The sequence below is a fragment of the Populus euphratica genome, unplaced genomic scaffold, assembly GCF_000495115.2.
Source record: "Populus euphratica unplaced genomic scaffold, PopEup_1.0 scaffold9.1, whole genome shotgun sequence".
NCBI lineage: Eukaryota > Viridiplantae > Streptophyta > Magnoliopsida > Malpighiales > Salicaceae > Populus > Populus euphratica.
Window position 1 is genome coordinate 2,692,627 of NW_011499857.1, and position 24,898 is coordinate 2,717,524.

The following is a 24,898-nucleotide window of genomic DNA, read 5'->3' on the forward strand; positions in this document are numbered from 1 at the left end:
CCAAAGTTTTCTTGGAGCAGGCTCACGCTGAATACATCAAAGGTGGATTCTCATTACCGGCATCAGCTGGCAGGGCAGCATAATCGACCACCTCAAGCACTCGATCATTATGTTTGATTCATAAATAAATAAACTTGATGATGTTTCAATTCCTTCTCCACATTTAACCGAAGATATATATATTATTTTATGTTAATAAATGAATATCTGACTGATAAATATGATAATAAATATCTAAATTTTTATTAGTTGAGTAATAAATAAAATATAAATATAATAAAAATCTGACTTGTAAATATCTATCAATCCCTACTTTTTTTTTTCTTCTATTAAACATGTACTTCACTGGCTCCGACACCTAGAGGATATAAAATTCACGGGTCCTTAAAACTATAAAATCCTGCATATAAAATCATTCTAGGTTCTGTCCAAATTAATTTAAGGTTCTTGTCCAACTCATTATTTGCAAGAAGAAAAAGGCAATCCAAAATGTTTTATCTTTATATATATATACTTCTTTTTTTTCTTGTTCAGACAAATGTATGTGTAGTCTGTTAATTTCCTAATTTAATTCGTCTTACCTTCCATTGACAGCATTGCTTTTCATCTATCATAATCTTATTCCACTGATATTTAGCACTCTAATTCTATCCAAAGAAAATCTTCCAATTATATATAATTAGTGACATCGTATAAATTACAAGTCCTATTAATTAATATGCCACATCATTTTTTGATTTTGATGTGAGAAAAAAGCTTGATATGGGTGGTCAAATCTTATTCTAGTCTTGATGCGGATGATTAAAATAAATAAATAAATAAATATGGATAGATAAAATTTTAATTTAGAAGAGGATATAAATAATCAAAGAAGAAGAAAAATCAAGAAATAGGAATTTATTATACTTTCTAAATAATATAATAAACCAATACCATTATTAGAAAAAAAATCCCAGTTTTCATTTGTTTTTTAATCTTTTTATCTTTCACTTTAAAGCAATCCATTTAGTAAATATGGGTATTTATGCATTGAATATTTTAAAATTTCTCACCTATCAACATCTTAAAAAATAAAATAAAGTACAAATAATATAATTGGTAAAAAACTATATATGATCCCATAATATATACAAGGGATACATAATGAAAATCATTATTTATTATACCATATTTAGTAGATCTTTTTTTATGTGATAATGTCACTCTAGCAATTTATAATGGCATTTCATTAATAGTGAAGTAAATGCACTTGGATATTTATCTAGAGTGGAGTGTCCTTATAAATTAATTGGGTATCAAAGTCTTGATCACAGTCCTTGAGAGAAACATTGCTTTTTTAAGAGATAGCCAATCATCTTCCAATAGTTAAGTAATTTCCACAAAAATAATAATTCAATATATGGAAAAATATATTTTGGCACTACATGTATATGGAATTTATGTTCTTTAGATATGCTAGATGAAGTTTCCCTAAAATGATAGTGTTAGTGAAGTAGCTTAAAAAAATAATATGAATTGAGTAATAAATGGGAAATATATAAACCAAGCACAAAGAAAAAAAAGATGAAAAATAATAGAAAATCCCTTGAATTATTAGAATGAAAATGAAAGATAGAACATACCAATTGGGAAATAGGAAAATGAAATGTCTCTTATGAGTGTTTGTTTTTATGTTATAAATTAGTTTTTTTTATTTGAAAAAATATTAAATTAATATTTTTAAGTAATTTTTGAATGGTCTTGATATGCTGATGTAATAAATAAAAAAAAATAAAATTTAAAAACTATTATCTTAATATATTTTTAATTAAAAAAAACTCTAACTAATGTTTTTTTCTTCATATTTTTGAAAATAGAAAGGTAAATTTTTTTTGACAGGGAATATCATGGTCAAATTATACTATTTTATTATGAGAAACGAACTTAAAGTTAATATATACACATACTACGGTAAGAGAGATCAACACATCTCTCTCGAAAAAACAAAATTGAACCACATCATTTTAATAATTTTCTTTAAAAAATATATATATCTATAACGAAAAAAATTATCCCAGCATGTTTAAATAGACAATAATAGCACCTTGGAAGAATAAACTTTGGGATCGAATAGACCATCTTGTATTTGGAGTTACAAAAGGCCTAAAATGGCTCTGGGTCTTGTACACCCTGGAAAAGCAAAAGGCAAGCCATCCATGCACGCACGACTTATCTATCACAAATGGGCAGCTTAGTGTTCGGTCCTTTCTATTCTTTTTAATTCAATTCAACAGCTAATCTAGCCGGAAATTGCTCCCCTCCATCATCTCATTATTAGTATATTTTCATGGTGTTTTCTCTTCTCTTCTCTTTTCTTCTCCTCTTTACCTTTTTTTTAAAGAAAGAACAATAACACCACGTACATACACATCATTGCTGTGTGTGTTAGCACTTTGCTGCACGTTCCTTCCTTGAAACCTCAACCACCCTCTTTCTGTGTCTTTCCTAAATAAAAGGGTACCCAGGTACGAAGTATTGGGTTCCATGTCTTGTAATTACTGGCTACATTGTATGTAGTTTGGTCGATAAATTGTTAAAGAACGAGACAGGGGAAAAGGAGTTGCATGATATAATACATATTCTTGATTTGGAGAAACGAAGAAGAAAGAAACAATAATAATATGTTGCAGAGAGCTGCAAGCAATGCTTACTCATGGTGGTGGGCAAGCCACATTCGAACAAAGCAATCCAAATGGCTCGAGCAGAACCTTCATGGTAATTATCATTATTGTTAGTGTTTAGTTGCATTTGCGTAGTCATTTTCTTACTTGAATCGATGAACATTTCTGTAAATCGTATTCTGTAGCAGTCACAGTCATTTTTTGTTTTTGGTATATGGGATTTGACAAAACGTTGTTGGGGGAATTTACAATGGAAAAGGGAATTAAATATGAATGATTCATCTTTTTATCATCAGAATTCATTATGTTTATGATTTCTTCCATCTGATTTCTGCAGAGCTCATTCTCATTGAGGAAATTTAGTTTTTTTTTTTTTTTTTTTTTATGATGAAGGCAAAGGCCAAATCCAAATGCAGCATTAAACCTTCATCCATGAATCAACTGATTTTAACATGCATAAATTCAATGTGTATAGCATGCCTTATCAATACAAATTATCAACTGCAGACATGGAAGATAAGGTTCAAAGCGTAATCAAACTCATTGAAGAAGATGGAGACTCTTTTGCCAAGAGGGCGGAAATGTACTACAAAAAGAGACCAGAGCTGATACACTTCGTCGAAGACTCTTACCGGGCTTATAGGGCATTAGCTGAACGGTATAACCACTTATCAACAGAGCTACAAAATGCCAACAATACCATTGCTTATGTTTTCCCAGAAAAAGTCCAGTTTGCAATGGAAGAAGACGAAGATGAAGCCCCATCATCTAAATTTGAAAATAAGCTAGCAGAAGTCTCGAGAGCAAATATTCCGAAGGTTCCGAAGATTCCGAAAGATGTAAAGGGTCTCTTCACACCTGGTTCGAAGAAGTTGCAATCAAAGAAGTCAATGAAGGGAGCAAGTAATGCTACAGTTTCTAAGTCTGGTTTGAGCAAATCAGAAGGCCTCCTGGAGATTGACAAGATTCAGAGACAAATCCTGGCTCTACAAACTGAGAAAGAGTTTGCGAAGAGTTCTTATGAGGGCGGACTTGCGAAGTATTGGGAAATTGAACTGCAAATCAAGGAAATGCAAGAGAAGGTTTGTAATTTGCAAGATGAATTTGGTGCAGGCATTGTCATTGAAGACGAGGAAGCTCGGACGCTGATGGCGTCGGCAGCCCTGAAATCATGCCAAGAGACATTGGCTCAATTGCAGGAGAAACAAGAGAGATCTGCAGAAGAAGCAGTAGAAGAGCGCAAAAGAATTACCAATGCCCGGGAGAAGTTGAAGTCTCTCAAGGATGAGTTTATGCATGGCGAGATCAATCCAGAAAATCCTCGAGCCAAAGATGACCCTATAAAAGCAGTGGAAGGATTGGAAAGCATACACGAACAAGTGAGAGGTACAACAGAAGAGAAACAGGATATAGAGATGTTGCGTGAGAAGATTAAGGAAAACCTCGATGTTGGGTCTAATGCAAGTGTCACTGCAGCAGAACTTGTTGAGAAGATCGATGAACTTGTAAACAAGATCATTAACTTGGAAGCTTCAGTTTCATCACAGACAGCTCTTATACAGAGGTTAAGGACGGAGACAGATGAGCTACAAGCAGAAATTCGAACTTTAGAAGAAGACAAGGCAACATTAATCAATGGAAAAAATGATTTGAGGGAACAGCTAAGTGAAATGGAGGAGAAGTTGCATGGAATCCAGAATCTAAATCAGAGTGTCGAGGATCAGAATAACAGTCTCCATGCACATTTTACTGAAGCACATTCTAGTATCGATCACCTCTCTGCGAAATTACTTTGTGTAAAATCAGATGATGAATTCGATGTCAAACCAGAAACAATGTACAGATCTCTGGTAGAAGTTGAATCTCAAGAAGCCGCACTCAATCCCGATGATAGCATTGAGAAACCGCGGAATGTGAAGACAAAAGAGCATCTCAAGGTTTCAGGTCAGTCCCACGAAGACTTCAAGGGGTCAGAAGGTGCACTGAATCCTGATGATGGTCTTGGGGAACAACAAAATCAGAAGCCACACCATGAGCTCAAGTTTTCATATTCTTCACAGAAAGGGAAGGAAACTCCTGCAGAAGTCAGTTGGTTAGCAGATTTCAAGGAACAAGAAGAAAAAACGAACGATGCTGATGGTTCCATGAACTTCACAGAGAATCAAGGAGAAAAGGAGGAGATAAAAAAACATGGGCAAAATTCAAGTCAACCCCAGAAAACTAGAGACCTCAACAATTCCATGGAGGAACTTCCTGGCCTGGAAATTGAAGAAAAAATTCTTAAGAAAGATTCACCTTCTTTGATGGATGATCTCAATGTTGAAATACAGGAACAGGAAACAACGCTAGTTGACGAGCCGGACTGGAAGCAGTTGTTCATGAATGGTATGGAGAATAGAGAAAGAGCTCTACTTACGGAGTATACTTCAATCCTTCGGAATTATAAGGAAGTAAAGAAGAAGCTTAGTGAAGCAGAGAAAAAGAATGGGGATAGCCTCTTTGATGCAACGGTGCAGGTAAGAGAACTGAAGAGTGCTAATGCAAAGAAGGATGAACAGATTCAATTTTTACGTCAGAAGCTGATCCTTCTTCAAGCAGGTTTGGGTGAAGATAGTGAATTAATAAAATCGACGGTGACAGAATGCCCAACGACAGAGAAAGAAGTAACAGAAGATTTAATGGACCAACCAGAAACTATTTCCGAAATCGAAAAACGATTCCGGATGAGCATTGATGAAGTTCTAGAGGAGAACTTGGATTTCTGGTTAAGGTTCAGTACTGCATTCCAACAAATACAGAAATTTGAAACTGAAGTCCAAGATTTACAGTCTGAGCTGCTCAAATTAGAGGAAAAGAAAAGGATGGAAGATGGAAGTAGTCATGCAGAATATTCTCTGAAATCGGATGCGAAGCCTCTATACAAGTACCTCAGAGAGATACACACTGAACTGACGGTCTGGCTAGAGAAAAGCATGCAGCTGAAAGATGAAGTGAAGGGCAGATTTACATCCTTGTGTGGCATTCAAGATGAAATAACGTCTGCTTTGAAGGAGAGCGCTGAAGATGACGAGTTCAAGTTTACAAGCTATCAAGCTGCAAAGTTCCAAGGTGAGATTTTGAACATGAAACAAGAGAATAACAAGGTTGCAGATGAATTGCAGGCAGGCTTAGATCACATAACGACACTCCAGCTTGAAGTTGAAAGAACATTGGCAAAATTGAACGAGGAATTCAAGCTTTCCGGATCAAAGAACCGTCAAAATATCCAGCTGTCACACTCAGTAAGTCGATCTCGAGTTCCTTTGCGGTCATTCATCTTTGGCACCAAACCCAAAAAGCATAGGACTTCCATCTTCTCTTGCATGCACCCTGCACTGTATAGGAGACATTTTAGATCAGGACCTAATGCATAAATTAGTTCTATTTGAATTTCTGGCTGCTTTTATATTTTCGGATGAGTTCAGTTCTTTCGTATCCATTGTTTTTTTCCATGTATTATTGTATTCTTTCAGAAGCCAAAGCTTCCTTTCCTGTTTTATCTTTATCAGGGTATGTTATCTCTGTGCCATGGATGCTTACCATTAATCAATCAAAACAAGAAGAATTTTTAAGCTTTTTCGAGCAGTATGATTTGAATTCATTTGATCTTGTCCCTGTGGTGCCATGTTTCCATTTTAACCTTGTAAAATCAAACAACTAGACAAGAAATTTTCTTGCGTTTCTATCAAACTATCCTTTCCCCATTATGCTGACTCCTGTGTCATCCATCTATTGCATATCTAAACCGTTCTGTGCATCTTGTGTCATTCATGGTCCCGAAAGAACACAGATTTTTTATTCTTTCAACCCCGGAAAAACAAAAACAACACATAGTTTGGCAGTAAATGACACGAATTCTCAAGCAGTTGGAATGAGGGACATCCCTTTGAACAATTTTGTGGAAAGAAGATGCAGGTGATGGGTAGTGTATTGACGCTGTCCTGCTTCACGGTCCTTCCAGAGGAAATTAACTGCCTTGCTGAAATCCTTGGCAAATTCATTCCAAAAAATGCAAAATTTATAAACTACATAAGCATAAGAAAGTGATACGGGTAGCTATGATCGCTTTGTTGTGGATCTCTACCATGTGAATTGCCTAGCATGGTTATTTATGAAACGATGTTGCGCAAGTCATCAGCCAGACAAAAAACCTCACGATCTGATTAGATCACCCTCAAATTTGATCAAGAAGTTCCATTGACTTGGAATGCCTCCAAATCAGATCGTTTAAGCTAATTTTGATTTTTGTTCCTCTTTTTATGATTTATAACAAACCCCATTATTCTTTATTCTCTGCTGCGTCGAAAAGTTAAAGGTCATCATGGCCTGCAACCATCTGATATTGAATGTAAATATTCAGGGGCTCACTGATCGCTGCACCCCAGGCTCATATAAATCAAATTCGGTTTGCTGATCTCCTAAAACAGGATGCGTCACTGATAATCACATGAATTGATTGTTATAACCCTTCCAATACAATATGAATCATGGGCAGAGGACACTTCTTTCATCGATGAACAATTGAAATAGAATCAACTATGGAAATCATTGGCCAACAACGTACCTGCTGAGACATTGTCATTAAGAACCGCACTCTGCACAGAAATCTACATTGCAAAACACAATCAAGAAAAACATGGGCATGTGACAACATTTGTTTTCAATTCAACTAGTTACAATACCTTTGCCATAATTACCTAGTGGCAATCCGTATACAGATTGCTTTTCCACAAACGTACCACTCTTCCGCTCCCCTGTTCGACAAATATGTAAAACATCTATAGACAACTTTATACATGAGAAAGCGTTAATGGCAGGACTCATGGATGGGCTAGGATCACGGCTGTTGCAGTGCACCAAAAGAAACCTCTGATACTACCTTAGCTCCCCTTCCTCAGGCAATAAAGAGGCCTTTGTGATTCCTCAGCTCCTGCCACGGGAAAAATAAAATAAAATGCTGACCCTTGATTGGGTAATCTTTCTTTCCACCGAATCTATCGTGCTTGTTTCACTGGGCCAAGAAAACCGAATCAAGCAGAGTTTTTACAAAAGATGGTTCGCATTCAGAAAGATGTGTAGCCTTCATGATCCTCAAGCTACTTTCCGAGACAGAAAAGATATGTTTTCATAATTTTTTTTATTTTAAAAATACAAAAATTTCTTTTAAAATTATTTTAAATATAAATTTATTTTATATTTATATCTTCTTAACTAAATAAATTTCTCTCTTCTGTTTTTTTGGGATGAAAGAGGCTGGAAGTAGTCAAGGAAGGACAAAGTTTATATGCATTCTATGATTCAATTAAACTTGGAGAATACAAGATTTGCAGTTTTTCGGGTTTTTAATCAGCGTTAACAACACTATTTCTTGTATTTTCTAGTCAATTTTAATAAACACATTTATCATCTTTTTAAAATCTTATAATATCATCAAATAATGATATTATAATTTTTTATATTAAAAATTAACTTGAAATCCTATTACTAATAATTAATTAGTTAATTAGATTGTATAACACGTAGCTTTAGGATATTAATAGTGTTATTTGATTTACTATCAATCAACTTGTCATATCGATAAGACCTTGATGCATTCATTTATTTCACAAGACTCTGACTACGTTTAAACCAATCGTGTTACTCAAATGACTTCAAGTCATTGGTTATTTCAACTTTTTGCTATGAAAAAGTAAACAAATTATTAAAATAAGTTAAACTCAATTGCTTGTAACTAATATCTTTTTCATTAATATAATTTTTTGAATTTAATTTTATAAATTTCAAAATTAATAATTATATAAATCTTCAGTAATTATCATATTAACAACTACAAAATTAACAAAAACATAAATAAATCAAGGTGGTGGCCAAGTGGTAAAGACTTGGGATCAAGAGGTTTGTTTCCTCTGTGGTCTCAGGTTCGAGTTCTTGTTTGCTCATATGATGGCTACTAGAGGCTTACATGGTCGTTAACTTCAGGGCCCGTGGGATTAGTCGTGGTGCGCGCAAGTTGGCCCGGACACCCACATTAATCTAAAAAAACATAAATAAATCTCTTGATCTCATCCTCAACCTATCATATCACCTTTGTTGCTTTCAAATATTTGATAGATGGTGACCGGAAATGAAAGTGGCATAATAATGCTAATCGGAGAGTCAGAAAGTTTTCTTGGATACTAATCAATGTAGCTAATCACATAGGACCCATTAACTTGAAGTTTTCCTTCCTTAGATCATCACATCCGCAATGCTCATCAAAAATCCAAATTCACACTGTATGGCACTTTCGTTCTTTTCGTTTAGATACGTTAGGATTTCGTTTTAAAATTATGTTTAATTTAAAAAAAAATAAATTAATGTTTGTTAATATTTTTTAATGATTTTCCAAACTGATATAAAAAACTAAAAAAAATATTTTAAAAATAAAAAATATTTTTAAAAATATCATGCATCATAATATTAACACAAACTTTCTTCCATGTTTTTTTTAGGTGCGTTTTAAATATATTTTTAGTTTAAAAACAAATTAAATTAATGATTTTAATATAGAAAATATATTTTTAAAAATAATTACTATATACCACGATATCTAAAATAATTACCATGTTTTTAATATCTAAAAATAATTACCATGTATCTCGTAAAAAAAACGAAAAGAAAAAAGAAGACTATCCTCTAGTGAGCGGCGGTGGGTGAAAAATATGAGCGGCAATGTTCGTTTTTTTCAATAACCCTAGATCTAATAATGTAGACATAATGCATTTTAGTTTTTTTTTTCTTTCTAAAGTTATGTTGTTTTATTTTCTGTGAGTTTTTTTTTTTAGTTTTTTCCCCTCTTTTTTTGTGTGTCCTTTAATAGTTTTATAGTGCTGTAAAGATTTTTTTTTTCAAGATTAGTGATTGGTGTTTGGATTTTGCTGTGAAAATAAATAGTAATTGAAAGATTGTAAGATAAAAGTGTTATTGATGGATTGGTAAAACATTAATGTTCCAAGAATACTCTTTATCTTGTTGGTTGTATAGTTTTTCTTAATATTTTTTAATAAAGTATGTCATTCTATACTAGTAAAATAATATTATTTTATATTATTTTCATTAATAATGTGAAGAATATTAAAAAAAATTTATGAGGAGTGTAGTTTAATTGATCAGATTTTAAATTTATTTTTTAAAAATTATTATTTTAAATTCTACAAACCTCAAGATTATTAAAAGCTAATATAATTAATCATTTTAAAATTCGTAAAATTAGTCAAGATATATATATAATAATCTAAACATCCATGTTAATTAAAAAAATATTAAAAAGAATCATGGTCGAAAAAGAATTAAGAATTATAAAAAAATTATATAGATTTATATTTATTATATAAAAAAATAAATATATTATTTTGAATGAAAAAGAATTAAGAATTGTAAAAAAATTATATAGATTTATATTTATTATATAAAAAAATAAATATATTATTTTATAATTTGATAAAAAAAAAAAACTATTACGGGGCAATCGTAATTTTTCAAATCTTATATAGAAAACAGATTGAAGTATTGGAAATTTTTTATTTATTTTAATTTACTGTACCAATGAAAATTATCTCTTAAAAAAATCCAAGCTCGCTTTAGATGACATGACCAGCAACATTTTCCCCGGCCACCATGACCACTCATGGAATCTTCAACCGGAAGAAATCCTTGTCATCATTCTCCCTAAAAGTTAGAGAAAAAAAAGAGAGATTAGTTTGATATCTTTACTTAGTAAAGTTATAAAGCAGAATAAATTTATAATAATATTTCTTTTTTTCCCAGTCGAGAGGCTTTCCTGAACCTGACCATGATCGTCAAAACGACACCCTCTTCCGCGTGCCGTCAATCCATTGAATCAGCCTTCTGTCATCACAAATCCAAACGGAGATTTTTTTTTAATAATTAATTCGATGGTTAAATAGATTTGTTTTGCTCTTTTAACTTAATAAAATTATTAATCGTTTGTAAATATATATTTTTAAAATAATTTAAAAATTTAATCCCACTTACTTAACTAATGGAGGTCAATCGGAGGATTTTATAATGTTTAGATTGTGTTTTTTTAGTTTTAAATGTATTTTTAAAAAAATTAATTTTTTAAATTTTTTATTGTTACTAGATTGTTTTGATGTGTTAAATAAAAAAAATAAAAAATAAATAAATTATTATTATTATTTTAAAGTATTAACAAATAAAAAAATATTTTAAAAAATAATATATGTCTCAACTACAATTTTAAGAACTATTATATATTTATGTCATATTGAAAAATAGATATAAAAAGAGAGGAAATTATATTCAATTCTTTTAACTTAATGAAATTATTAATCTTTTGTAAATATATATTCTTAAAATTATTTAAAAAACTAATCCCGGTTAGCTAAGGCAAACAAAAAAAAAAAAGATTTTTAATCTGTTTTTTTTCTTATTCGAGTCAATTGACCCCGACGGCGTTACCTGAATTTAATTTTGATCAATCTCCCGATCCGTACTTGTAACTAAGAATGGAACAGCTCACTTACTCACTCTGCTTCGGAGTTTAGACTGACAGTCCTCTGTCAACTCACTCTTTTCTCTCCATAAATTAATCATGAAGTAACATTAACGTTAACTGTAACTAACGCCACCAGTCCAGCCGACATTAACCTCATTAACCATCTCTCTCTCTCTCTCTCTCTCTCTCTCTGTGTTCTGTTCTGTTCTGTTCTGTCTGCTTTGCTTTGTTTTTACTTTAAAGTTTGCTGCTTTCTTTACTTACTGCCATTTTGTCATTCTATCTAACGAATCCTAAAATTGAAGTTCAATGGCAATAGGCTCGTCGAGCTCTGACTCACGACCCAATCCCACCGGGCCCGACCCGCAGTCACAAAGAGAAGTAAAAGGAGCTAATGCTAACAAGAAGATTGATCCATTTGTGCCCAGAACTGATCACAATCCCAGGGAGCTGAGATCTTGGGCTAAGAGAACTGGTTTCGTCTCTACTTTCTCTTATGAAACCACCACAAGCAATGACACGGCCACGCCAACTCCTGCCTCTGACTTGTATAATAGAGCTGTTGATAACAACAACGATCACAGAAATGGTGGCTCGTCTCCCAAAATCGAGATCGACCCGATTCTGGGACGGACCAGGCAGCTCAACAGTCGCATCGAAATTGAACCGGAATCCAGGCCTGGAAATGACGACAGGGGTTTGGGGTTAAGAGATGAGAGTAAGAAAAGGATAGTTGGGAATGATGTTTTGGGAGCTATTCCTAACAAAGATGAAGTTGGGCTAAATGGAACTGGAAATGAGCCAAAGAAAGGAGAAGTAAATGATTTTGATCATGTTGGCATTGAAGTTTATCCATCTGGGGAGGAACGGATTGCCGATGAAGGTTGGAATAATAGACAAAGTGGAATGAGATATGGATTAAGAGACAATCCGGGTTTTGGTATTTACTAATTTCATCTTTCTCTTTTACTTTTCACTCTTGATTTTATTATTTTCCGTATGATGAAATGATGTTGTTCGTTTGTTTGTTTAATCAGTAATGTTTTAGTGCTGAAGATAGATAGCAAAAATACTAGTAAACAGTGTAAATTCCCAGGATTATATGAACCTTGTAGTCAAAGCCAATGTCTTTCATTCTCGTTATCTTTCTGGAAATCATTTCTTTTCTCTCTAACCCTTACCCTTTTTTTTTTCTCTTAACTGCAGCCCTGCTTATGTATTATGGCCTGCAGCATTATTTATCATTGGCAGGCTCCTTGATTTTCATCCCCTTAATCATCGTACCAGCCATGGGTGGAACAGATGTAAGCATTGTTTCTCATGGATACCATGCTGTTTTCTACAATACAGGACAGCAGTTGGCATAGCTTTATTGTTGACATATCTTCTTTTACGTAATTGATGACAGAGGGATACCGCCGAAGTGATTTCTACTATGTTGCTGATCTCTGGCATTACAACTATACTCCACTCCTACTTTGGCACCCGACTTCCATTAGTTCAAGGGAGTTCATTTGTATATTTAGCACCAGCATTAGTTATTATTAATGCTCGGGAATATCGGAATCTAACGGAACATGTAAGTTTATAACGAGGAAAGTATAAGTATATTTTGTAAAATATCTAGTAGGCTTGTCTAGCTTTGTCATGAATTTTGAAATTCCATTGCGTTCTCACTTCTCAGAATAGGATATTTTTTCCACAAACTTTTGGGAATTGAAACCTGTCCATAATCTATGAACTTCTGATTGAATGAGATATGTGACGGAAGTATGGATAATTCTTTCTGTATCTTTTCATATTTAAAGGATTGGCGACATTTGCAATCCATGACTGATTTGTTATTGTGTTTTACTTTTATTGAGTACTGTTTTGATACATTTTTGCTAAACTGCAGAAATTTAGACACATTATGAGGGAACTACAAGGGGCTATAATTGTTGGTTCTCTATTCCAAAGCATCTTGGGAGTCACTGGTTTCATGTCCCTTCTTCTAAGGTAAATGACTAGTTTCTTGCCATGTCTTTCTAGTCCTTGTTCAAAGAATATGACCATTATCCTATTATGAACGCATGTGTTGGACGCATCACACCTATGCTTTACTCTTCTTCTTCTTCTTCTTCTTTTTTTTTTTTTTGTATAGAGTGGATTTTGCTCAGTTTTAGCACAGAATTAGGAAAGTTTACGGCCTGATTTTGTTCTTTTATCCTAAATTGACAACTTTGACAAGAAAGAAGATCTATATATATTCATCATTAACAGTCTGCTATATTTGATTTATTGTTAATTTTTTCAATATCTCTAGTGAAGCATTGCCAAAGCTAAAATTGTAGGGTTTGTCCACAATAAGTTGAATTTTAATATCTGCTGCTAATGCCATCTTACTTGTTAAATATTGTGTTGCAGATTGATTAATCCAGTTGTCGTTGCACCAACTGTTGCTGCAGTAGGTTTGGCATTTTTTAGCTATGGTTTTCCACAAGCTGGAAGCTGTGTGGAAATCAGCATTCCTTTGATACTATTGGTTCTTATATTTACCCTAGTGAGTGGTATCCCTTGCAGATTAAGCAGTCCTTTGTATAACTGGCATTCGTGTGCATTCATTCATTCTATTTCTAGTTTTTAAAAACATTGCTCTAATTCCTATGATCTTTTGTCATCGTATTTACTTAATTGTTTGTATGTCTCACAACTTTCTTTCAGTACCTCCGAGGAATATCTATCTTTGGTCATCGCATATTCCAAATATATGCGGTAAGTTTTTTAACTCTCTGTATTGCCTTTTTTTCTTCGAATAATAGGAAATTTTACCTCTATATTTTACAATGATTTTCCTTTTTCTCCCTAAAGAAAGTTGATGCACTTTTACTCTTCTCACCTGTAGCAGTTAGATTCTTACTGTACAATTTGGTAACTTAGTGCTTATTTCTACCATCTTATCACTTGGAAAAAAATCAAACAAGAAGATCTTATAGTTTTTGCACAATATATATAATGTTCATTACCTTTCTCAATTATGTGATGAATTAGAATGTTATTTTTCCAACTCAATAACGTTTTCATACTTTAAAATAGAGATAATGAGTGAGAGAAAGTCATTTCATTTAGATTCAAGTTAAAATGAAGGATATTTTGAATGCTGACAAAAAATTATCTATATGCCTTTGGCCTAGTGATAGCGAGCTCGTTGTACTTGCAAAGAGGTTACGGGTTCAAAAACCCTCCCTCTAGAGCATTTGAGCTTAAAAAGTCCCATTACAAAAGGAGACCAGAGTAGCTTCTTATCTTTGTAGTATAGGCCAATTCAGTCTCTCGTGGTAACAGGAATTCCCTATCCAGCTAACTCCTAAATATGGCTGTATATTTAAGAGAGAGAGTTAGAGTTGAATAGATAGCATTGGGATTCTTACCATATCCATTGCATCCAAATCAAATAAATGGATAAAAAATTTTGTATATCTTTTTTGTGAGAGCAAAAAGGTAATTCAAGTTGATGGAACACGCATAACTAACAATTTGGGGTTTTCTTGTTTACATGGCATTCTGGTCTCTCACTCCAATTAAATTTTGATGTTTTAAGAGTATTTCCTTGGACAAGTGCTATGGTGGCTATATTTGTACAAATATTCATAGTTTTGAAGCTAGCCCGGCAAGCCGGAACGGGGCTGGGTTTAAAAAAATAAAGGCAAAAACTCGGGTGACATAATCAAAAACCCTGGTTGCAACTCCTTGACTATTTATTTATTTTTAACAAAAACGACATCATTTTTTAAAAAAAAAATTGACCCGGGATGTCCTAGTCGAAACCCATGGCCTGAGCCTCGAACCGGGTTTTAAAACTATACAAATATCGTGTTACCAAGTTACGAAGCTATTTATGTAACAATTCCCTCTTTTAGTAAGTAAGTGCACAGGATGGATGGTAATTACAAGAATAATATTGGTCTTGGGGCCTCAATCAATGATAAGATTTGAAACGAAGGGCCCCCTTTTTCACTAATGCTACACCCTTGGGTACTTCCATGGTAAACCTGTTTATTTCTATTACTTGATTAAAATTGCTTACATTTATTTTTCAGTGCAGGTCCCTTTGAGCGTCCTTATGATATGGACATATGCATTCTTCTTGACAGCTGGTGGAGCATACAACTACAAAGGTTGTAGCCCTGATATACCTAGTTCTAACATCTTAGTGGATGCGTGTAGAAAGCATGCATATACAATGCAGCACTGCAGGACTGATGCTTCCGATGCATGGAGAACTGCTGCTTGGGTCAGAATACCGTACCCATTGCAGTGGGGTGTGCCCATCTTCCATTTTAGGACTTCCCTGATCATGATAATAGTATCACTAGTTGCATCCGTGGATTCGGTTAGTAAATACAAATGCACAAATATTAGCTTTTTTTTATAATTGATCTGAATTCATGTACAGCAAGCTTCATATTCTACAAATTTTTGGGTTTACCGTTAAGTAATCAGACACAGAACACCAGATCATAGTATAGCAGGGTGCTTCTGTCTTTCCATCTTAATGGAATGAAATAAATAATGAAAGGCATGTGACTGCAGCTACTATGGAAAGGTTAAAAGGTTAATATAGAGGGATTTTGATTTTTTGGTTTTAAGGATATTTTGACTTAATTAAAAGAGAACTGACCAAAGAACTGTGACTGTGACACTGGTTTACCAGGTTGGAACTTATCACTCCACATCTTTGCTTGTTAATTCAAAGCCTCCAACTCCACGAATTGTTAGCAGAGGAATTGCGTTGGAGGGCTTCTGCAGTGTATTGGCTGGAATTTGGGGTTGTGGCACCGGTTCAACAACATTAACAGAAAATGTTCATACTGTCAATATAACAAAGGTGGCCAGTAGAAGGGTTGTAGAGATTGGAGCAGCTTTCTTGATCCTGTTCTCATTAATAGGTAAACATCCTTGTGAAGACAAAACTACATGTTTGAGAGCGATCAATGCATGGTCTTTTGTTAATTAGTTGATGCATGCTCGAAAGTGCAACCATAAACAAGGTCTGGAAATCTATAGAGCAGTTCTGGCATCTACTTGTTCAAGTAGGATGTACACTGGACATATGGAATTAGGCTTTGAAGCAGAAAGTATTTTCAGAAGGCTTCCAATAGAATTTACAACAAAAAAAAGACTGTACAGGAAATCCTTGAGTTCGTTAGTGTCATAGTATGGGTGTTATCTTGCTGACATGTTTACTTCTGATTAATAGGGAAAGTGGGTGCCATACTTGCATCAATACCCCAGGCCTTGGCTGCTTCAATACTTTGCTTCATGTGGGGCCTTATCGTATCACTAGGTCTCTCAACTTTGCAGTACAGCCAAACAGCAAGTTTTAGGAACATCACAATAGTAGGTGTTTCACTGTTCCTTGGTTTAACAATTCCTGCGTACTTCCAGCAGTATCAACCTGAATCCAGCTTGATACTACCAAGTTATTTTGTTCCATATGCGGCAGCATCAAATGGACCAGTCCAAACCAGCAGTAAACAAGTATGTCTCTTTGCCATTTCTATATGTAAGAGCATTTATCTGTCGTTGGCTCATGCATTTCCACTCATCTTTTTATTTCCAATGCTGAAGAGTTGATATTCCATTTTCTATATTTCAGTTTGATTTTGCAATGAACGCTCTCATGTCCTTGAACATGGTTGTGACACTCTTGGTCGCATTTGTGCTTGACAGCACCGTCCCAGGTAGCCGGCAAGAAAGAGGAGTGTACATATGGTCTCGTGCTGAAGACATGGCAACTGACACATCTTTGCATGCAGATTATTCCCTGCCAAGTAAAGTTTCCAGATTTTTCTGTTGAGCAAGGTGTTTGCATGCATGATATTAGTTTGGTTGCATGATGTGTTCGGTGCATGATATTAGTACAGGTTATGTGCGAGTAATTGTGAAGTTCCTAGGTTGAATTGCCTTCCCGTTAGTTGGGGGATTGGTGGGTGGTTATAATGCGTAGTTCACACCAATCAAAGCATAGTAGTGTATGATCTTTATAGAACAAAATTGAGAGACTGGATGCATTACAGAATTAGTAATACTATTGTAATTGGAAGAAACTTTGTGTTCAGTTACAATACGTGTCTATTTGGTAGAAGGTTCTTCGGGCTTTTGCATGTGGCGTTTGCTGCATCATTAGCTCTCAGTGAGTGGCTTGCCAAGCCTTCGCCTTCTTCTCAAGTCACGAACTTTCCGATCAAGCTCCAGTTGAGCTTTATTCAAGCGTGCAATCAGCAGATAGCACGAGTAATTACATGGTAATGAATACAGTGTATCATGTCAGGAAGCAGTGGATTTCCTTCTATTCCATTCTTGAATTAGGGAACGAAGGGTGTGATTCGGAGTAAGGAATTTGTGCTTAAGCCTTAAATTTGTCATCGGTGAAGTATCCCGCCCTGTGTTTAGCCATTCCTCGATGGCTTCCAACTCATACGAAAATCCATCCGCTGCAACATGCGGATTTTTCATTACCTCCTGCACTCATTATCGTCAATTATGTTAGTTGCTACAGCACGTTACGTGGAACCTAGAAAAAATGAGATAGCCTTGTATGCCATTTTTCACAAAGATGAGATGAAGCTAACCTGTAATATAGGGCAGAGGAAAATGCTTGGTGCTTCGCTTGAGTCTTCTCTATCACCAATACTTCCATTAACTACCACCTCACATCCACTTTTGGCAACTACATCATCAGCTTTTCTAGTAATCTTTTCAAGCTCTTCCCTTGTTTTTGCTAGACTGAAATCTACTTTGCACTCCAAACACCTCGTTGCTATCGCAACAAGTTCATAAGCTAAATCCAATGGCCACTTTCCGGCCCTCTCATCTAAAACCTTAAGCAGGGCTGTCTTGTCCATTGCCATGGCCTCCTCGACCAGCCCGGTCGGATTTCTCCCTGTCAAAAGTTGGAACAGTAAAACTCCAAAAGCCTGAATATTAGGCAGCGTTTCATTTGCATCTGGACTCTGAGTTAGTCTGAACCCACCGATCTTAGCAACTAGATTGCGGTCGAGGAGGACATTCGATGCTGTCAAGTGAACTTGAGCGAAGGGTCTGGGTCGAGCCAAGTGGAGGAAGCTCAGGCCTGAACATATCTCATGAGCTACCCGGATCCTATGATTCCACCTGAAGGCCCGGTTTCTTTTTCCATGTTTTATTTGAGAGGACGAAAACAACATGTCTCTTAAGCTTCCATTGTGCATACATTCAAAAATGATGCACCTGGGCTCAGAGCAAGACCCAATAATGGCAACCAAATGCGGGTGTCTAATGCTGTTAAGTGCCTTCACCTGCAAAATGGATGTTACAATTGGGTTCTAGGTAACAAGAGGAATTCGATACAAGCTTTTGTCGTGTATTAACCTAATGACAAGAGGCATAATTAAGTTCTTGTGCTTATCTATAACATCACCTTAGCTAGAAAAGCTTCTTGAGACAATCCATAATCGAAATTGAGCATTTTGATCGCAACAGTCGTGTGATTGATACGCCCGCGATATACATTTGTCAAATGCCCGCCGGATTTCAATCTTAGACTCTCAGAAAAGTTGTCTGTTGCTGATCTGATATCCTTTGTAGTGTACTCTCTGTAACCACAGCATAATTCATTCAACTTTGCCACCGTTCCCACGGCATCCTTTTCCTTACAGAACTCGATCCGACGCCGAAGAACATCTCTTTGTCTCCGTAACTCCTCGATCTCTCTAACCATTTGTGCTCTTGCAATGACTGCCTTCTCTAACTGAACCTCCACATGTGATCTTGCCATAGTTGATGTTTGGAGCTTGCTATAGACCTCTGATCGGAGCTCAACAAGGGAGCTTAGCCTCTTCTTGCTTTCTTGAATATCACGTCTGATTTCTTGAATTTGTTCATTCTCGGCATCCAAGCTTTTACTTAAATCTAAGCGATTCAAGACCTCTTCTTGAATCTTCGCTTCAAGTTCCTCAACCTATAATATGATTTCCTATTAATGGCAACCCAGAAGAAAGTCATACAAGAAATAGCTTATATATTAATTAAGGAAGTCAAGAGCTTATATTACCCGGCTATTGCACAAACATTTAGCCCATTCAGCTTTTGCACATCTTTCTGAATTGACTTTACTCTCTTCCCTCTTCATTTGAATCATTTTCTGGGTTCCCTCCATTCTCCTTCTCATAGATGCCATTTTTGCTGCAACACTCTGAACTCATCGCAACATCTTGGCATCGGTTAGAAGAGCTTGGAATATCAATTTAGATGAGAAGTGTGTGGGGGAGGGGACACTAAAATTCCTTAAAAGTTAGCTTCTCAAGGATTCATTTTCTGCCCACAACCTGGGACAGGATTGGGATTACATTTGATAATGGCTTTGGTTCACTGGCATCCAAACTTCTCTATATTTGTTAATCCATCACTATCAGAAGACCTCTTAAAGTATAATGCAAAGTCAAAAGAAGGATTAGAAAGAAATTACGTTGGTATCATTTAGCCAATTACTTGGACTTGTTGGACATTAAACATGATTTTCAACTACTACATTATAATCACCTTTTTCATTAGGACCTTGCATGATGGCCACATATTGTAGAGAATTTTGTACAATTTACTAGCAAACAAAAGCAAAAAGGAAAATACGAGTAGTAGGGGACTAGTTGAACGTGAGATATCGTATGGCTGTTTACAGCAAACAAAGAACTATGGCCACATACTGCAGAAATATCTTGGATATTTGCTTACCATAGCCATGGTAGAAACAGCATCTTCTGCCACACCTGGTTCCGTTGAACCAGCCTGCAAAATATCATTCTCTTCCTTGCAGATTTCTTCATCTAAATTCAAAGACAGCAAATGTTCGAAATAATTTTCAATCTCTTGGGCATAATTTTCCCACTGATTCTCATTCTCTAGGGCTTTTGACGAGGCAGGTAACTGGTGAGGATCATGGGAGTTGTCGGTAAACATTTTTCCTAACCAGCTTCTAAAGTTGGCCTTTTTTGCAACCATCACTCCTTGATCATCCTCCATGAATCCTTCTTCCTTTTCTCCTTTAAGGAGCACCAAATTTTGGATTATGCTGATGAATGTGGGACGATCCACTAATTACACTCTTCGATCTCCTACGGTGAATGGAAATTAGTCGATAAAAGAAGGATTGTATATCACAAGAATCATGAATACACCACGTCAATATCAAAGAGAAGTCAATGAACTTAAATAATGCTATGTATAGATATCTGGAAACCCTTTAAAGATATGCATATACCATGATGAAGAGGACTCCATGAATGCAAGTCTCATGACTAATTTGGTTATCTCCTGAGTGTGGAGATCAAATCTACTATGACTTTATGAATGGTTTCATCAGATTTTTCAACTTTCAATAGATGCCAGCCTTTATCCGTTTACAAACATGGTGGGAAATCCTAACTAAGAAACCATCAAATTAAATGAAGAACTGGAGACAAAAATTATTGCAAAATCAAAGAAGCTAGCAACTTAGAGACAAACCTTTCCACGGAAAGCTATATACTCGGAGAGCAGCTTGTCTATCTTTCCTTACTCATACTTCCTAAGAACTTCCAGTTTCTCATCACTCACAGAGCTGGCAGGTGGCTTCCAAGCTGAAAATTCATTAAGCCAAGGTAGTTTCCAAAGCCAAAAACATATATATATGATCAAAATTAGTGGAGTCCACTTACACGGGGTGTAAACAAAATCCTTGGAAACGTTAGTACTGCGGGTCACATGGAGAAAGAAAGACTACGGAGATTGGATTGATGGATTTCCATTTCCCAAGTGTCCAATCCTAAGTCTTGAATCCATGTTGTAAATCATTCCCAAGAGCAACACACACCTTCTCCACATGACTATCCATCAATCACTTGGCTTCTGAGAACATAAATAATCCAGCGAGCATGCATTTAAACAGAAAGATTTGAAGACCAGCACCACCATAGAAAGTAACACAAAATCTGGTCTAAAAAAAGCAAGCAAAGGGATCGAAACAAAGAAGGGTGGGTTGGATTATTTTCAAAAAGCTTGCTAACAAGTTTTCAAGATTAACGACCTTTAGGAGGGGACTGTATGCTTATTTAGTATTACTAGAACTGTCTTCTTTGGACTTTCTTGGATAGGTTAGTAAAACGTGGCTTCTCGGACCCCCACCTTCTTTTGTTTATTTTATCAAGGTTGAAATTTTCTCAGGTGGATGCATTCCTTGGATCCTTCTTTGAGCTCCTCTGTACACATGGCAATACCGAGTTTTAAACGGTGTTTAACCTTAAAAGGCATTATTCTTTTTATATATTTTCAAGATAAATACAGTTTAAATCACATAAATAAGCGCAAGTTTGCTGTAATTTTTTTAAATTATTATTATTATTATATATATATATATAAAAAAAAAAAATTCACCCGCAATACTACACTATACCCATATCACAGAGGACCAGGAAATCGAGCAGGGATCTACCTCCAAGAAAGAGTAAATTATTTTAGAATGAAACATCGGGCAATATGATTTTGCTGATCAGTAACCGACAGATTAATCTTCTCTTTTAGATAATACAACCAACTTTATGACTATTATTTGCAAATGGTATAATAATAATAACAACAACAACGTGCCTTGACCAAAATTCTCAAATCATGCCGTGGAGCACGAGACACGCGAGGGTAGAGTAGAATCTGCTTGTGTTTGATTTTAAATTAACAATTGAAGGTAAGACATAACCTCGTTGAGTTGTTGTGATGATTACCGAAGCATGCTTCCTTTCTTCACTTCTCGAGCTTAAACTTTTGGAAAAACACCCCAGTAAATTTATTAAATTCACTTGAACATACCAAGTAGATATGAAGGGTGAGTCTTTAAAATTAGTTAAAAATATAAAAGTATTTTTTACTTGAAAATAAATTAAAATAATTTATTAAAAAATTAGTTTCTGATATTAACATATTAAAAGAATTCAAAAACATAAAATAATAAATTAAAATTCATCTAACTCTATTTAGAATGAAATATTATTAATTGATGTATGACGTGATCTAAAAATACATTTCTAAATGGGAAAAATGTAAAACATTAAGCATATGCAGTATGAGAATAAAATTTTGTCTGATGATGGGATCCAATAAATTTTAATTCCAAGTTTTATCAGGGGTAATAGAAAATAAATAAATAAAAGAAAAGGAAAGTAAATGGTGGGGTTGAAAGAAAAAAATGCATGGATCCTAAAATTTTTATTTTTCCCCACCCCCACCTCAATTAATACTTAACCCCTAATTAATCCATTAAGGGGGGCATTTGACATGGTGTTAAAAAACAGAGGTGAATACTACAACAATAATTTTTGAGAGTATAAAAGCTGGGTTTCAAAGATGTTTGATGTGTTAATAAATTGAATGTTAAATAATAATAAAAAATAATTAAATTATCAGTAATGATTGCTGATGAAAAAATAAAAAGTATTAGATGTGTATTGGGAGACGGGCGAGAAACAGAGCGAAATTGTTTGGAAATTAAGAGTAAAATATATTCTTTAAAAATACCAATTTAGAAGGGTAATCATCGCCATTCTTAATAACTCGCCTTTCTAAGAAAATCTTTCTTGGTAATAATGAAAAAAAAAATAAGGGGTTAACTTTAATGGTTAAAACAACTCTAATCCAAAATCTCATAACTTCATTTTTTATTTAAAAAATAAAAAAAAAATTAAACAAGATACCAGAAACATATTATTTTTTACAAATTAATTTTTACAAGTCATCACAATATCAGGCACAACAATAATATTGTTATAATCAAAATAAATTTATAAACAAATAAATGATCAAAATCCAACTTTTTACAAGATAATTGCCGATACAATCTTTAGTAGTAATTTTTTTTTCAGATGTAGAGAATGCTATTTGAATTGTCCAATATTCATCTCTCTAAATTTTGTTTTAATGGGTGTTTGGCATTACGATCAAAATATTATTTACTTATAATTTGAGATTTTTTTATTATCTTAATATATTTATATTAAAAATAATTTTTTTGAAAAAATAAATTACTATATAAACAAGCTATCATATTTTGCACAAAGACTCTTACAAAAGAGAATTTATTGTTACAAGGAGTGTCTGATGGCCTTTATTATATTCAAAACACCATTCTAAAATATGAGTGGATTTTCTGTTGATAAGATATAAATAATTACCAATGATATGTTGATCTATCATTAATTTCTCTATCAACATGCTAATTTTTTTTGTTTCTTCTTTTTAATAAGGAGAAGCTACAATTAAGAATTTAATTTTTATCAGAAGCATATAGCAAGCTCGCTAATTTTGTAATATCCATCAATTATCCTGCTATGTTACTTTTTTTTTTTAATAGGATTTGATTGATCACTGAATTTTGAACTAAATGTACTAATTTAAAAAATAATAAAACATATAGGGACTAAATTATAATTTACTCCATTATGATTTGATCTCCAAATTGGATTTGGATAATATCATGTCCATTTAAAATCCATCCCACCCGCTAAGCCCCTGTTTAACACAAACGGTGGCGACCATTTTGCCAATATTTAATTTTTAAAATTTTAAATTATTTTTTTAATCTGTTAATGTTAAAAAAATAAAAAATATATATTTTAATAAATTTTAAAATAAAAAATATTTCAAAAACCAACTTTACAACTTTCTTTTAACACTTTGTAATAATGAAAAGTGCATGGAAGACAAGTGTAAGACTATCAGCAAATAAGACAAAATAAATAAATAAAAAACGAAAAGAAAGACACCACTCCCCAGGGTCAAAATGGTAAAATGAAAGAAAACACAAAGAGAGGGAAATTCTCAAAATTGCTTCCGCCAGTCCGGATCTTTCGCGACGTTTCCAGACAAAATTTCTTCACTGCATAGCCGAAAATTCTCCACCGGAAGATCTGAGGATTTTTTATATATATATATATATATAATAATAAATTACTATATAAACAAGCTATCATATTTTGCACAAAGACTCCTACAAAAGCGAATTTATTGTTACAAGGAGTGTCTGATGGTCTTTATTATATTCAAAACACCATTCTAAAATATGAGTGGATTTTCTGTTGATAAGATATAAATAATTACCAATGATATGTTGATCTATCATTAATTTCTCTATCAACATGCTAATTTTTTTTGTTTCTTCTTTTTAATAAGGAGAAGCTACAATTAAGAATTTAATTTTTATCAGAAGCATATAGCAAGCTCGCTAATTTTGTAATATCCATCAATTATCCTGCTATGTTACTTTTTTTTTTTAATAGGATTTGATTGATCACTGAATTTTGAACTAAATGTACTAATTTAAAAAATAATAAAACATATAGGGACTAAATTATAATTTACTCCATTATGATTTGATCTCCAAATTGGATTTGGATAATATCATGTCCATTTAAAATCCATCCCACCCGCTAAGCCCCTGTTTAACACAAACGGTGGCGACCATTTTGCCAATATTTAATTTTTAAAATTTTAAATTATTTTTTTAATCTGTTAATGTTAAAAAAATAAAAAATATATATAAATATATTTATAAACAAAAAATATTTTAAAATACAACATTTATCATATATATTATAATATACCAAGGAAGTATTAGTATATATATCATGTAACTAATTGG

At 34.0% G+C, this 24,898-nt stretch overlaps 3 protein-coding genes across 3 annotated transcripts; 2 read left to right on the forward strand and 1 right to left on the reverse strand.

Moving 5' to 3' along the window:
- The first annotated feature begins 2,354 nt into the window (after window positions 1-2,354).
- On the forward strand, window positions 2,355-6,271 carry LOC105123812 (sporulation-specific protein 15-like). The gene is made up of 2 exons (XM_011023550.1): window positions 2,355-2,754; window positions 3,168-6,271. Exons 1-2 carry the CDS (start codon window positions 2,661-2,663, stop codon window positions 6,071-6,073), a joined length of 3,000 nt encoding a protein of 999 aa, XP_011021852.1. The 5' UTR covers window positions 2,355-2,660; the 3' UTR covers window positions 6,074-6,271.
- Window positions 6,272-11,238: 4,967 nt separating this feature from the next.
- LOC105123814 (Xanthine/uracil permease family protein) lies at window positions 11,239-17,341 on the forward strand. The gene is made up of 10 exons (XM_011023552.1): window positions 11,239-12,157; window positions 12,424-12,521; window positions 12,626-12,796; window positions 13,115-13,215; window positions 13,624-13,759; window positions 13,921-13,971; window positions 15,302-15,589; window positions 15,911-16,145; window positions 16,457-16,737; window positions 16,856-17,341. Exons 1-10 carry the CDS (start codon window positions 11,527-11,529, stop codon window positions 17,054-17,056), a joined length of 2,193 nt encoding a protein of 730 aa, XP_011021854.1. The 5' UTR covers window positions 11,239-11,526; the 3' UTR covers window positions 17,057-17,341.
- On the reverse strand, window positions 17,267-21,377 carry LOC105123813 (U-box domain-containing protein kinase family protein). Its single transcript, XM_011023551.1, is given in 11 exon segments — window positions 17,267-17,721; window positions 17,832-18,536; window positions 18,659-19,198; window positions 19,292-19,432; window positions 19,969-20,289; window positions 20,291-20,348; window positions 20,495-20,544; window positions 20,547-20,623; window positions 20,736-20,852; window positions 20,931-20,961; window positions 20,963-21,377. Coding segments are annotated over 11 exon segments (2,379 nt in total). The 5' UTR covers window positions 21,107-21,377; the 3' UTR covers window positions 17,267-17,526.
- Between the last annotated feature and the right edge of the window lie 3,521 nt (window positions 21,378-24,898).